Here is a 14,173-nt window from a genome sequence, read left to right as displayed (position 1 = left end):
CTTGCTTTCTTAGGAGCGTTTCCTAGTAAACACTTGGGTGAAACTGCACCCCACCAGTTTTAACCCAAATCAGAACTCTTCTGATGTGAAGATCAGCATTTTAGGCCATTATTTTGACGTTCCTCAGCACAGTCACGGTTTGGAGACCCACATATGTTTGATCGCACAGTTTTGCACGTGCATTTGTGTGTCACAGACTAAAGGTCCAAATATACTTTACGCAAGTGCGTGTATGCCGACACACCTTGCTAGGCGAGCTCGACAACATCGTTGTGTTGTGAAATGTGTCAGAGCTCAATTCAAAACCCTACGCAAGTACGCACTGCATTCTCAGCATTACCACAAGGGGCAATAGAACAGATTTTCTTCTTTCAATCAACATCTGTCATGGCGGACTCGGGCAGCAATTTGAGTAGGGCTGCCCCAGACCAAAGATTTTCGTAGTTGACTAGTAGTCGTTTGTTTAAGCCATTAGTCAAATAGTCGTCACACGTTTATGTAAGTCGCTTTGGATAAAAGCGTCAGCCAAATGAATAAATGTAGAAATGCACATTAGGGTTGTGCCGACATACGATGATCTAGGGATCGATGATGGACACGAGTTATGGCATCCATCCATCCATCCATCCCTCTCTCTGTCTGTCTGTCTATCTATCATCTGTCTGTCTGTCTATCTATCTGTCTGTCTGTATGTTTGACTGTCCATCCATCCATCCATCCATCCATCCATCCATCCCTCTCTCTGTCTGTCTGTCTGTCTGTCTATCTATCATCTGTCTGTCTATCCATCCATCCATCCATCCCTCTCTCTGTCTGTCTGTCTGTCTATCTATCATCTGTCTGTCTATCCATCCATCCATCCATCCATCCATCCATCCAGTTTTTGTCCTTCTCAATCGTTCAAAAAGGTGAACAGCACACATTTTAATTGCAATTTTTCCAGTTTTATTTAGAATTTAAAGTAAAAATAAATAAAAAATGAAGTTCAAAGTTTGAATTCAAGGTGTCTTGCTTTATTGTGTTGGCTTAATCCTAACCCTGCTTAACGAAAATTACCACATAGTACCACCTAGCGTCCAACCAGCGGTAATTCCGGTGTTCGTCGGTTTCCTGTGGACATTTTTTTTTTTATCTGCGATCAACCAACCAATCAAAACATGGTCCACCAAGACTCTTCTCATCGACTAACGTTTGGTCGACTTTTAGGGGGCAGCCCTAAATTTGAGTCGAACCTTTTTTTTTTATTTTTATATATATATATAAACTTTTTATCTCCAGTCCATTTAAACAAACTTGTTTTTTCTACTTGTCTATCCCCACTCCTCAAGTATCGACTCATCTACAACATCCGGTTTCATGGTCACACCTAAAAATTATATTGCCCCCATGTTGTCTGAGGTTTGTAACCACCAGAGCAGCTCAAAAGTGCACGTAATGTACTGTATGTACAACGGGACCACGCGTTGGCCATGTATTGTCAAGCGCACACGTCTGCATTTGCGTACTTGTGTGACATATGTGTCGGCCTTTAAGCCCTTTAAAGAAACAACGAGTTTTCCTAAAAATTAAACCCCCCATATAATTCTTCTGTGGAGCACAAACGTTTTAAAGTTTCAACCAGGTAGTTTCCATATAAGCTGTATGTTCAACGTGGAGTAGAAACAGTTGTTCATCCAGAAAAATGACCTAAATTTCAGTTCATTCCTTACACAGAGATATCAGACGACTTCAGAAGGGACATGAGTCACATGGACTAACTTTACGGTGTTAAAAAAACCTAAACAAACTGGAGATTCTTCAAAGATCCTCTGGAATTGCATCGAAGAAGGGAACTAAATAATGACAGAAATACATTTTTTGAATAAACTATCCCTTTTTAGGATGAGAGAGCTTGAAGGGAATCTGTCCCTGGCACCTGCCTCTCTCTCTCTTTCGCTCATGAATGAAAGGCTCTGACATTCAATGAGTATTTTAACTTGCAGATGAGCTGGTGGCGTCTCTGTAATCGGTGCCCTGGTCTCTTTCCCACTACAATGGTCCCTCATTAGCACTCTCTCCCTCCCTCACAAGTGTACATTACCTGGTTGTCACTTTGATGCCGTTTGATAAGATCACTGATAATTATGATAATCGTCAATGAGCTAGTCACATAAAAACCTCTTCCCCTGGTTCTTTGACTGCAGGGCTCAAGCAGTGTCGGTCGTAGAGGAAGTATGCTGTGCTTTTATGGGCCAGCAGCACCTGTGATTTATTATAGCTCCACTGCTCACTTTAGGTCAGAGTTTGTGTTGCTAATAGGGCTTTATGAACTACCCAGAAGCTGTAAAGCGGAAATGTGTGGATTTACAGTATGTATGGTTTACAGTGTGTATTGTAATGACTCTGTTGAGTTTAGGGTACTTAACCAATTTACAACCTAGTAAAGGCAATGGAGAGAATACAAGTCAACAGGTTAAAGCACACAGTTATGCATGCGTGACTGACTGTCCATTGGGGTTGCCACGGTGTACGGTGTTACTGGTTTTACGCAGTAACAAGGGACAACACCGTTGTGAAAATATTGGAACTTCCAATATTAATACAATAGCCTTGCAAATAGACTAATCTTAAATGAAGAATAGTTGCCTAATGAAGAGTTTGCGACCCATGATAAATAACTTAACACATTGAAAGCCAGATGTTCTTTACCAACGTATCAAATTACACTGGCAGGAAAGTACACGCACTGACAGTAAAGTACACGCACTGACAGAAGATGTTAAAATGCAGGTAGCGAATATAATGTGCATGGTGGGTAACTGTAAGACTTCTCAGATTCGTAATGACACAAGAAATGCTGTTAGACACACAGACGTGTACTTTAAGAAACACTTTATTTTTAAGAACAGATGACAGAAAAGCCGTCTATGTGCATATCTGATGTGCTGTTTGGCCGTGCAGTCTCGTGGAACAAGCGTATGTAAAGGGTTCTCACTCTTTCTTTGTTTCGGTCTTCTGAAAATGTTTTGCAAGAATAGTATCATCTATGAGAATGCTGCAAATGACCTCAGACATCTCTGCTCAAGAGGTGCTCTGAGTTCAGTTCATTTCATTTCCACAGAGCAGTTCATTGTGAACGCAACTCTGCAGGGTCACTTTATATATAGATTATTCATCTGTGATTAAATCATAAAATAATACAAAAACACGTTCACCTTGAGCCATGATTTATATTTCAGTGATGATTATCATCATTATAATTATTATGTTTAGGCTATTGCTTATCGAAAATGACCCCATAGTACCACTTAATGTCCAACCAGCGGTAATACCGGTGTTAGTTGGTTTGAACGTGAACACCGCACCGGTGTGTTATTATGATATCATGGCACGTCTGCGATCCATGTACCCAAAAGGTGAGTATGCCACACACTCGCAGCCTTGATTCTATGTAAAAGTGGAGTTAGATGAAGTCAGTGTATCCCTAATAATAGAATACAGGTTTAGTTGTTGTTTGTGTCTTTTGTTTTTATTTAATTTTTTGTCCTTTTTTTATTTTTATTTTTTGTACATTTTTATGTTTTGCTTAGTTTTTATTATTATTTGGTTTTAGATGGTTTTTTTTGGGGGGGGAGGGGGTGTTTGGTTTGGGGTTTTTGTTTAGTCTTTGATGGTTTTGTTTTAATTTGGTTGTTTTTGTTTTGTCTTGGTTTGGGTTTTTGTTCTTGTTATAATTTCATTATTGTTTTTATTTATTTAGTATTATAATAATTGTACACAGACCAGATTCAAACCTGTGTTTTGGTGTTAGTTTAGTTGATTTTTTTTGGTTTGGTTTTTTGTTCTTGTTGTTAATTTATCATTAATTTTGACTAAGTATTATAATAATTTAGCGCAAACCAGATTCTAACCTGTGCTTTATTTTGTTTATTGGCTTGTTTAGTTTTGGTTTGGATTTTGTTTGTTTTGGTTTGTTTTGTTCTTGTTGTTAAAATGTATCATTACATTTTTATTTATTTCATTTTATAATAATTTTGCGCAGAATTCAAACCTGCATCTCCAACGCAGTTATTCTTGTGTTGCGAGCATGTGCCCTACCCACTGTGTCATGGGTTTGTAAACTCTCTAAAGGAAGATTTTCATGTGTGTTTTTTGGGCTTTGGGGAGGAAGCTTTGCTTTAACAAACAGGCAGTTCTGGTGCCGTCTGACATGTCTGATCACTCCAGTTTTCTGAGAGTTATGATTCATCACGCACTGCTTATGACTTATTTATTAATTTTACTGTTTCCATGGCACTCCTTTCAACATTTCAGTTGCTCACTCATTTTGCTTTAGCTCCTAGCCAGTTGGCTCTCTGTGTCTTCATGTTTGTTGATTCTTATTTTTGGAAGGACATGCTCTCCTTTTGATCTTCGATCAAACTCATTACTGCTGCCGCTTTAACACTTACATTAAAAAATTTTTTTTTCTCAAATATAGTTTGTTTCTAATATTTACATGGATCTCAAAGTAGCTTTTTTATGCCAAAGTATGTAAAATATTTCTAGTAAATTTAAACAATGTTACTTTGGCTTTGACCACTGATAATCTCCTCCTGGTTGTTTTTGACCTACTTCATCTCTAAAAACACTAGTAAAAGCTCCATCCTCTCCAGAGAGAGAGAGAGCTGCCCCACCCCTCACCCACCCCAGACTGGCATGTGTGCCATCAGTCTAAGAGTGGCGTGCGGATGATGCGAGCGAAAGTGATGCTGGTTGACGGCTTAACTGGACTACTCTTATTCAATCCGCTGTCTAATCCTCCCCCCTAATTGAACTGACAAGCATGGTTGTCATGGTGACATCGGGGGCATGGATTTCAGCGTGCTGTGACTAGATGGTAGGGGTGTGCTAATTCGCTCAATGACAGTGACCTGCTTTCTGCTTTAATGCCATGGCTAGAGCTCATCTGCCCATTCTACAGAAATATATTTGTGCCGTTTGACTTGACAGTGTGCCATATAACCATTGGCACACATTATGGATTATATGATGTGGATGCTCTTGAACAATCCAACAGTCCGTAAAGCAAGAGCATCCACACAAATGCAATTCAAACCAAAGAGATTTCAATAACATCCCTGTACTATGCAAAGATGCCATCTTTGGGGGGGGGGTTATTTTTGTCTAACCGGGAAGGTCCCCCTTGGTCATTTCGCCATCCAACTGGGGGGGCCATCCAACAAGAATAAAACCTAAGGTGGCAATGCCCCCCCAGGCCCCGCCTTTGACCCAACTATACTTTATAGTGCTGCGAATCAGTAGGTACCTGGGGATACAATATTATATAGGTATCTGCAAGGGTGTTGATCAATGCCGCCAAACTATTGATGTGAAAAATGTAAAAACAAATATTGATTATTGGTGCTAAAATATTTATAAAGTATTGTGAGTTAAAATAGTCTAATGATTCTCTAATGCTTGATATGGCATTTCCTCTGAACTGTTTAAATGCAAATAACTGGCAACTGGCAGGGATGCTCTCCTGCACGGCCTCTTATAGGAAATAGGTTGCCTAAGCAACACTGTCACCTCTGGTTCCATGGTAATGAATGAGCAGAGTTGTAGTGCCTTGCGGATGGGGTTTTTTCCAGGTAGGCTCTAAGCAGCCCATTCGCTTCTAAGCCAGTGGCTATTAGCCGTTTCTTGCGGCTGGTTGCCGTACTGGTTGATGGCTAACTAGCAACTGCGTGTGTGATCCTTAAGGAGATGGGCGGTGATGAGAATCGGACCGTGTCATCTCAATCGCTCTCAAGAAACCTCAACAACCCTCAGACACAAGAGTCTCTCCTTCAGTTGAGATTGCAGAAGGACTGCAGTGAGTGGTAGAAAGAGCCAATTTTCTCAGAGAGACATTTTTTTGGGGGGGAAACAGAGATTATTGGAAGGTATTAGGCAGACCTGATTTTATAAAGCAATTGGAGTAAGACATTAGGCTCAGAACTCTGATGTAAGGAAAAAAGGTTGTAAGCCAGCTTGAAGGGGCAAATGCTCTATTAAAGTGTGGCATGAGTTTGATTTTCTTCCCCATTATGTTCAAGCGTTTGTCAGCAAATCCCTTCGCAATCATACATTTTGTTTTGTATGTAGTGCAAATTCTCATTGTATGGCATGAGTTTGTTGATATGATAATGTAAACATTACCATGCCAAGATGATTTGTTGGGTACTTCAAACTATCTATCGTGTCGTTTGGGTTCAATTCATTATTTTCACCAATTTATTGATTTGTTCCCCATTATGTTCAAATGATTATCAACAGATTAACCCTTTTTTCAACATCGTAATTTTTCCATTCACACGCATGCAAACCAAACCAGATGGATTCTGATTTCAACATGCTTCATATGGGCGGGAATCAGTAGGGACATGGGGTTATGATATTATATTAATATGTGATTCGGGATAAATTGGGCACGGATTTTGCCAATACGACAACTAAGGTACTGGAAAAAGCTGATGAGAGATAAATCGGCCGATAGTTTTTAAAATCAATGTTAAAAATTTTCTTAGACTTTCCATTTTATGACTTGCAAAGTAGAGGCTTGCAAGAGTCCAAAATATATAAAATCCCAGATGCAGATTATTGTTCCCAATCCCTAGAAATAACATTTATGATTTGGTGAATAATGTAGCACATAAATTTAAACAAGCCCAAAACACACAAGGGGCTCCATTATAATGCTCTATATTTAAGTATTAACCAAATGTAGCTTTTCACAGCCTAAATAATCACAAAAAGAAAAGTTTTGTATATAATATATATTTCACCAGATGAGGTTTAATGAGGAAGAAGGTTTAGTATTATTCACAAGATATGAAGTTGGAGACATTATGTGCTGACAGGGCCCATTTCCATATAGATTATTTGTTGTATGCCCTTAATGGACGTTTGTCCAGAAACCATGTACATGCCCTTACTTCAGTTTCAAAAACTATTGGCAACTATTGGCACAGATTAATCAGTCTACCTCTTTGATCAACTGTACCAGCGGTTGGAGTGGATTTGTCCAGTTCTATTCACAAATTCTCAGTGCTACTTTACATTATTTTCAATATTATGTTCAAATGATTGCTACCAGATATTAACCACCTTCTTCGAAATCTGTATTTTTGTTCGCAAGTTGTTTTTCTCACTCTTTTTTCCTTCCATTTGCTTTTCCCTTCAGAAGACGTCCCTGATTTAATGGGTCCAATCATCGGGATGTCGCCGGATAAGAAAGCAGAATCCCCAAGCATGCTAGGGGAACGGGTGGGCCGGCGTGGAGTTTTTGGGACGCTACCTGAAGCAGAGTGTGCCGCTAGCCCCCTGGCCACCAGCCTGGACCATACCTCCAGCTCGGGAGATGAAGAACTTACCAACCTCAACTGGCTCCACGAGAACCTTCTCCAGAACTTCACGCTGGGAGTCCAGGAGACCCAGTCCAGCTCCAGTCCACTCTTTGACATCGAAGGCAACCATGGGAACTCAGTCATATCCTCGGCAGCTTCTAATGGAGATTCTGTCAAGTCGAAACCACCTTTCTCCTTTTCCCTGCTCATATACATGGCCATTGAACAGTCCCCAAGCAAGTCTCTGCCGGTGAAGGACATTTACGGTTGGATTCTGGAGCACTTTCCATACTTCTCTAGCGCCCCCACTGGCTGGAAGAACTCAGTGCGGCACAATCTGTCCCTCAACAAGTGCTTCCGCAAGGTGGAAATGAGCCTGGGGAAGGTGAGCATCATTTATTCAATTCAGATGTTGGTACAATTCCAAGTTGTTGTCACAATCGGTGCATCCCTAACATCATCTGTTAAAACGCAGCTGCATCTTGCTTTTTTTAGTGCAAGAACGTATAACAGGGGTTTTTGGCAAAAATACCACTGAAGGTGACAAAAGGGACCCCGAAATTAAAAATGAGGGAGCCAAAAAAAAGGGCCACTTATGATTTCTTATTCGTAACATTGTATGTATTTATTTTTCTATTCTAGACATAATGTATACGTATCAAATGAAATTTTTTGATGTTCATTTAAATTTATAGGTAGCCACTTATCTGATTATTCTGGTTGAACATGTTTTTTAAGTCATTGATTCATAAGGAGGGTAGAGTCACATGGGGTAACCTCCTCGTGGTCGCGATTAGTGGTTCTCATTCTCAATGGGGCGTGTGGTGAGTTGTGTGTAGATCGTGGAGAATAGCATGAGCCTCCACATGCTGTGAGTCTCCGCGGTGTCATGCACAGCAAGCCACGTGATCAGATGCACGGATTGATTGTCTCAGAAGTGGAGGCAACTGGGACTTGTCCTCCGCCACCCGGCTTGAGGTGAGTCACTACGCCACCATAAGGACCTACTAAGAAGTGGGAATTGGGCATTCCATAATCGGGAGAAAAGGGGATATAAAATTAAAAAATATATACAAAAGCTTTTTCACTGTTCTAACAATTAATATTTTCCATTTGAACATCGGATCTGTTGAACATATGACAGGCCAAACTTTTAAAGAGAGCTACAATGAAAGATACATACAGGATAAAAAAAATGACTAAATATGATTAATATGAAAAAAGTTTATTTTGTACATCTAAAACGTTTTTGCACTTCTGTTTTTGCAGTTTAAATGCAGCCTTTTAAGGTTTATTAATCACACAAGGTCATATTGCTTTTTCAATCTTTATTCGATCAGTCATGCAGCATTAATGGATATTATACCGATGTCTCAGAAGTCAAAGTTTTGGATGGTTTCCCTCCTCATGTAGCCTATTGGAACATGCCGCTTCCACAACTGTCACGTAGGAGTGGTGGTGGCGTAGTTGGCTAAAGCACATAACCGGTAATCAGAAGGTCGCTGGTTCGAACCCCACAGCCACCACCATTGTGTCCTTGAGTAAGGCACTTAACTCCTGGTTGCTCCGGGGGGATTGTCCCTGTAATAAGTGCACTGAAAGTCGCTTTGGATAAAAGCATCTGCCAAATGCATGAATGTAAATGTCACGTCCATTTATGGCATTATTTTCACATAAATGTGAGAACGTGAAAATTGTTATGCAAAATAACAATTATTACATGTTCTTATGAGTGCCAACCCTTCTACATATTGTGTCTATTTTAATTTCTGGATTGTGCATTTGAGTTTTAAAAAAATTGAGCTACTAATTAATAAATAAAATGGAAATAAACCATCGGTTTTTCATATCAGAGTTTTCATGCTTATATGCTGATGATTTTAATTTGGTTAATAATTGTCTGATAAATATCGGCAGCTGATACATCTGTGTATCCCTAGTTTTTTCCTAGTTTTTTCACATGTGCCGTTTTCTCGCTGTCTAGCGCATGAATGCCTCATTTATAACACATCCGTCATTTACTGAATTTTGAAAACATTGATGGATAATTAATCAACAAGCAATATGTGCTCTCAAAGGTCTTAGCCATGGGAGAAAACAACATCTTTAATGCAAAAATATTATTGCATATACGTTTATGCGTTATAGAGTTCTTATTAGTTGCATTAGTTAATTAGTTTCGCTTTCCAACATCACTTGCACCAATGTGCCAAAGACATGTTTTACGTGCAAATGTGCATCAAATGCTCGCACTGTAGAGCCCTGCTTGTGGGACTTAAACTGACAACCTTTTGGTTACTCGGCATACAAAGGCTTAGATGTGGTGTTGAGCTTGTCATGGTCATGTGACCATACAGTACAGAGGTTCTAGCAAGGATAAGTGTGTTGTGTCGAACGTTACTCTCTCTTCCTGAGAGCAAGTCAACACACTCAAATAGAAACTAATCTCAGCCTCGCACACACATACAGACACTTGTGGAGGAGACGGTGAATGAAAAGTGGCATTCGACTGATCACAAAGTATAGTCAGGGCATTACTGATGTACAAAACAGCACCATCACTATTTGAAAAAAGTCATTTTTGATCAAATCTAGACAGGCCCCATTTCCAGCAACCATGGGTATGTGACCAAGCAATGTTGCAAGCTGGATTTGAACTCATGTTGTCCATAGAGCACCACAGCTCACTGTTTCTAAACCACTTATCCAAAGCACTTTCCCACCATTTCTGCCTCTGTGTCATGTATGGTCAGTGTAATGTGTTCAGCTGCTCAGCTGTAATGTTGAGCTGTATTTACTGACTGCAGTGAGAGCGAAAGTGTGTAAGAGAGCGGCGGTGAAGTGATCTTCTCTGGACCTATGAGAGGTCATCAGTGAGAGCTCATTTGTCAGACAGACACAGAAAGAGAGAAATGGTTTCACATGACACTGCCTGCTTTCTGTTGCCATGACAATGTTTCCTCCTTCCTGTTTATGAGCTGCCTGGTAATCTGAGTCAAGGTTGTAGCCACCCTCCTCCTACATAGTTCTCAATGTCTCTCTCTCACTTTCTCTTTGACAGTGTGAAAAGATTTTCTTGAAAAATGTATACATTTCGTTATTTGGCAAGTAGTCTTGTAATATGATGGTTAATGAGCAGTCAGTCAGTCATTTTCACAAAATAAACACAGACCGAAATCCAATGCAAACTGATGGTGGATTTCAGCTGTTCTGCGATTTTCTTTCTTCTTGCAGAATAGTTTCTGAGTTTATTTTGCAATAGCAACCGGCTGACTGTACATTTATCCCTTTCTTTCAACACTTTTGACTCCCAACTAAATCCATCCACTTACGCCCATTCAGTGCTACAGTAATTAACTGATACAGTTATGTAGATGTATCATATCCTGTCATAAACATCCCAACTGCACCTTTTCTGCTGTTTACAACCAAACTCTGATGTTTATCGGCGGCTTTTAACCACCTCTTGTAAACTCCCAGCAGGCTCTATATTGCCAATCACATGCTCAGCTGATCACATTAAGAAGCTTTTTAGCAGGTAGAATCTCTCACCAGGCAGCAGTTAATGTGTCTACCTGCTTTCATTTGTTTTTCTATACGTTTGGAGTGAAATGGGGCGATATACAAATATCCTCCTTGTACACCTCCATTTCATAAAACCCCCAAACAGGGATGTAAGGGCTGTGGCTTGTACTGTATTTTTTTTTTTTTAATTTGCCAAATGTCCGTTTATATTTTGCCATCCATCCATCTTAAACCGCTTATCCGAAGTCGGGTCGCGGGGGCAGCTGCTCCAGCAGGGGGCCCCAAACTTCCCTATCCCAAGCCACATTAACCAGCTCTGACTGGGGGACCCCGAGGCGTTCCCAGGCTAGTGTGGAGATGTAATCTCTCCACCTAATCCTGGGTCTTCTCCGAGGCCTCCTCCCAGCTGTACGTGCCTGAAACACCTCCCTAGGGAGGTGGCCAGGGGGCATCCTTACCCGATGCCCAAGCCACCTCAACTGACTCCTTTCGACGCAAAGGAGCAGCGGCTCTACTCCGAGCTCCTCACGGATGACTGAGCTCCTCATCCTATCTCTAAGGGAGAAGCCCGCCACCCTTCTGAGGAAGCCCATTTCGGCCGCTTGTACTCGCGACCTAGTTCTTTCGGTCATGACCCAGCCTTCATGACCATAGGTGAGGGTAGGAACAAAAATTGACCGGTAGATCGAGAGCTTTGCCTTCCGGCTCAGCTCTCTTTTCGTGACAACGGTGCGATAGAGCGAGTGCAATGCTGCCCCCGCTGCCCCGATTCTCCGGCCAACCTCCCGCTCCATTGTCCCCTCACTCGTGAACAAGACCCCGAGGTACTTGAACTCCTTCACTTGGGGCAATACCTCCTTCCCTACCTAGAGTACGCATATATTTTTCCACATTGGAAAAAAACTCTGGCAAAAGTGCTGTTATTTAGCAGCCATCTGGAAAAGTGCAGAGAATGTAGTAAAACTTATAAACAAAGTTCTACACATCTCCCGCTAATTGAATGTTGCAGTGTCGGTCCACATACAATTTGTGGACATTTTTTAGACGGGTGGTCATTGATAGTTCACTGTTATTGTACCTTTTGAACAAGACACTTAAACCTCAGGTTACTTCAGTAGAACTGAATGTGTCATAAGTTTCCTGTTAGTCACTTTGGATAAAAGTGCCTGCTAAATGATCATCTAACTGAGGGGGCGGTTCAAATCCAACGTGTTCCTGCACTTAAAAAGCTTGACACAGCACAACAGATAGAACGCATGTGTCTCGAGACACGTTTTAACTTGTAACGGCATTAAAAACAAGCACTGGAAAAAAGGTCAGCTAATGTCTCTTTCTCAAGGGAAAGGAGGAGGCGGGAACCAGATTAACAAGGTGCTTTGTGTGCCCCTCTCTCGAACTGGCATCTCTGACTCCTCTTTATCCCTCTTCTGGCTGATTAGGATGATTCAGAGCCGGGCGTCCATCCTTACAGCCTGGCCATGCCCTCCTGTTCCTCACACTGTCCATGTAGTGCATGTTTATATAGAAAAACAACTTATCAAAACACTTTTGGTGTGAACAGCCCTGCAGCGGTGCTCATGTCATCTAACTGTGGTTTTTATAGGTGAATGGAAAGGGTTCTTTGTGGTGTGTGGACCCCGAATACAGACCCAATCTGATTCAAGCCCTGAAGAAACAGCACTTCCCCACCGCCCACTCCTTCTGCACGCCGCCTGCCTCCCCACCCAGGTAAATACACACATTTACTACAGTATAAACTCACAAAGGTAAAAGGCACACTATAAGTGTAAATAACTATGCAAAACTACTTTCTGTGTGTTCAACAGTGCCTTCTCACCCACGCGACACCTCTTCCTCCAGGGCTGCTCTCTGAAAGGTTAGACAGTTCTCTTTTTGTGATGTTAAATATAGTCTTTGTCAAAATTGCCATTAGAAATCTAGTTAATCACAGAACACACAAAAAAGCATGTTTGTGTGCTGAAAACTTATGTCTGGTTTTAGACTAAAAGATTAAGGGTGTGTTCACACTTGGCAGGTTTGGTTCGATTAAAACGAACTCTGGTGTGATTGCTCTGTTAGTGTGGTTCATTTGAACAAGTGTGAACGCTGTCACCCGAACCAAAACAAGCAGACCGAGACCGCCTGAATAGTGGGTCTCAGTCCACTTCCAAACGATCTCTGGTGCGGTTCGATTGATTTATGAACGCAACATGGACCAAAGACGTCTAAACGGACCCAAAACAGGAAGTAATTTGCCTAATACTGACCTCAAGGATAGCTGGTTGTTCTCATCATAGGAGCTGTTGCCCATTACAGAGTTCGGGACAGGCGTCGGAACCGCCTTCAGCCATCCTTGCAGCATATCTTCATTTGTGTGTACAACAGAGGAATTCCTGGCACTGTTTTGACTCTTTACACATTTTATTAACTCTTCGTTTGTTCTCAGCTGGTAAAAATACCACCATATATATATATTACACATTGCACAACGAGTGGATTTCACCCAGCAGTCAGCATTGTTTTGGATGCTCGGCAATTTCCTCAAAAAGATATACGTCATAAAAGCTGTCTAATCAGGTCGTGACTTTTTCCTGAGGCCTTTTGGTTTTGTATCGTTAGGTTCGGTGTTAAAAATGCCAGTGTGAACGGTAAGAGAACCAGGACAATATGTATAATTTTTTTTTTAGGTCCGGACCAAAATAACTGAACTAATAAGTGTGAGCACACCCTAAAAGTGTCGATAGAGCTATTGAGGGCACTTCCTGTGAGTTTAGAAACCAGCTTTACGCATGACATCCACGTGACCGTTCATCACAGCTCGCGATTGTTTATCTTTTGATATGCTCAAGGGTTCCCATGGTTATGGAAAACCTGGAAATATCAGGGAATTTTAATATGGTGATTTCCAAGCTTGGAAAGTCTTGGAAGTTAATCAAAACTCAGATGAAGCGTGTCATTTTTTGGGATGTTAAAATACTTTCTCCCATCTATAACCATAAGTAAGCCATTCGTCGGTTGACTTCCTGAAAAGGCTCAAAGTATTGTTCTTTTTGTTTGAGTGACATTTCCGGCTCAACCAATGGTGTGAGATTGGGGCGTGGCTTTCTGTTTGACACCCCCAATGGAAGACAAGGGAGTGTTTGGAAAACTTGTTTGATAACAGTCATAATTTTTGCAGTTTTGTGCCAATGGCAAAAATATTATACATTTTGACTTTAAAAGTAATGGAATTTTTATTTAATGAATATGTATTTTTGTAGTTACGCTTGGCTCTTTTATTTATTTGTGGACCCGCCTTC

At 41.0% G+C, this 14,173-nt stretch overlaps 1 protein-coding gene and 1 long non-coding RNA gene across 2 annotated transcripts in view; one reads left to right on the top strand and one right to left on the bottom strand.

Moving 5' to 3' along the window:
• Positions 1 to 14,173, bottom strand: part of LOC127660445 (uncharacterized) — a 216,124-nt gene that overhangs the window by 193,124 nt on the left and 8,827 nt on the right. The window contains exon 2 of the long non-coding RNA XR_007972646.1: positions 11,300 to 11,489. This is a non-coding gene — a long non-coding RNA (uncharacterized LOC127660445). The remainder of the gene's footprint in view (positions 1 to 11,299; positions 11,490 to 14,173) is intronic.
• Positions 1 to 14,173, top strand: part of LOC127660439 (forkhead box protein N2-like) — a 37,378-nt gene that overhangs the window by 18,667 nt on the left and 4,538 nt on the right. The window contains exons 2-4 of the mRNA XM_052150657.1: positions 7,187 to 7,734; positions 12,478 to 12,602; positions 12,701 to 12,750. Of these exons, the coding sequence (XP_052006617.1) occupies positions 7,204 to 7,734; positions 12,478 to 12,602; positions 12,701 to 12,750 (706 nt within the window). The 5' untranslated portion in view covers positions 7,187 to 7,203. The remainder of the gene's footprint in view (positions 1 to 7,186; positions 7,735 to 12,477; positions 12,603 to 12,700; positions 12,751 to 14,173) is intronic.

Source organism: Xyrauchen texanus, chromosome 20 (genome assembly GCF_025860055.1).
Source record: "Xyrauchen texanus isolate HMW12.3.18 chromosome 20, RBS_HiC_50CHRs, whole genome shotgun sequence".
Lineage (NCBI taxonomy): Eukaryota > Metazoa > Chordata > Actinopteri > Cypriniformes > Catostomidae > Xyrauchen > Xyrauchen texanus.
Note: the sequence above shows the minus strand (reverse complement) of the source record. Positions and strands in the feature narration are given on the sequence as shown.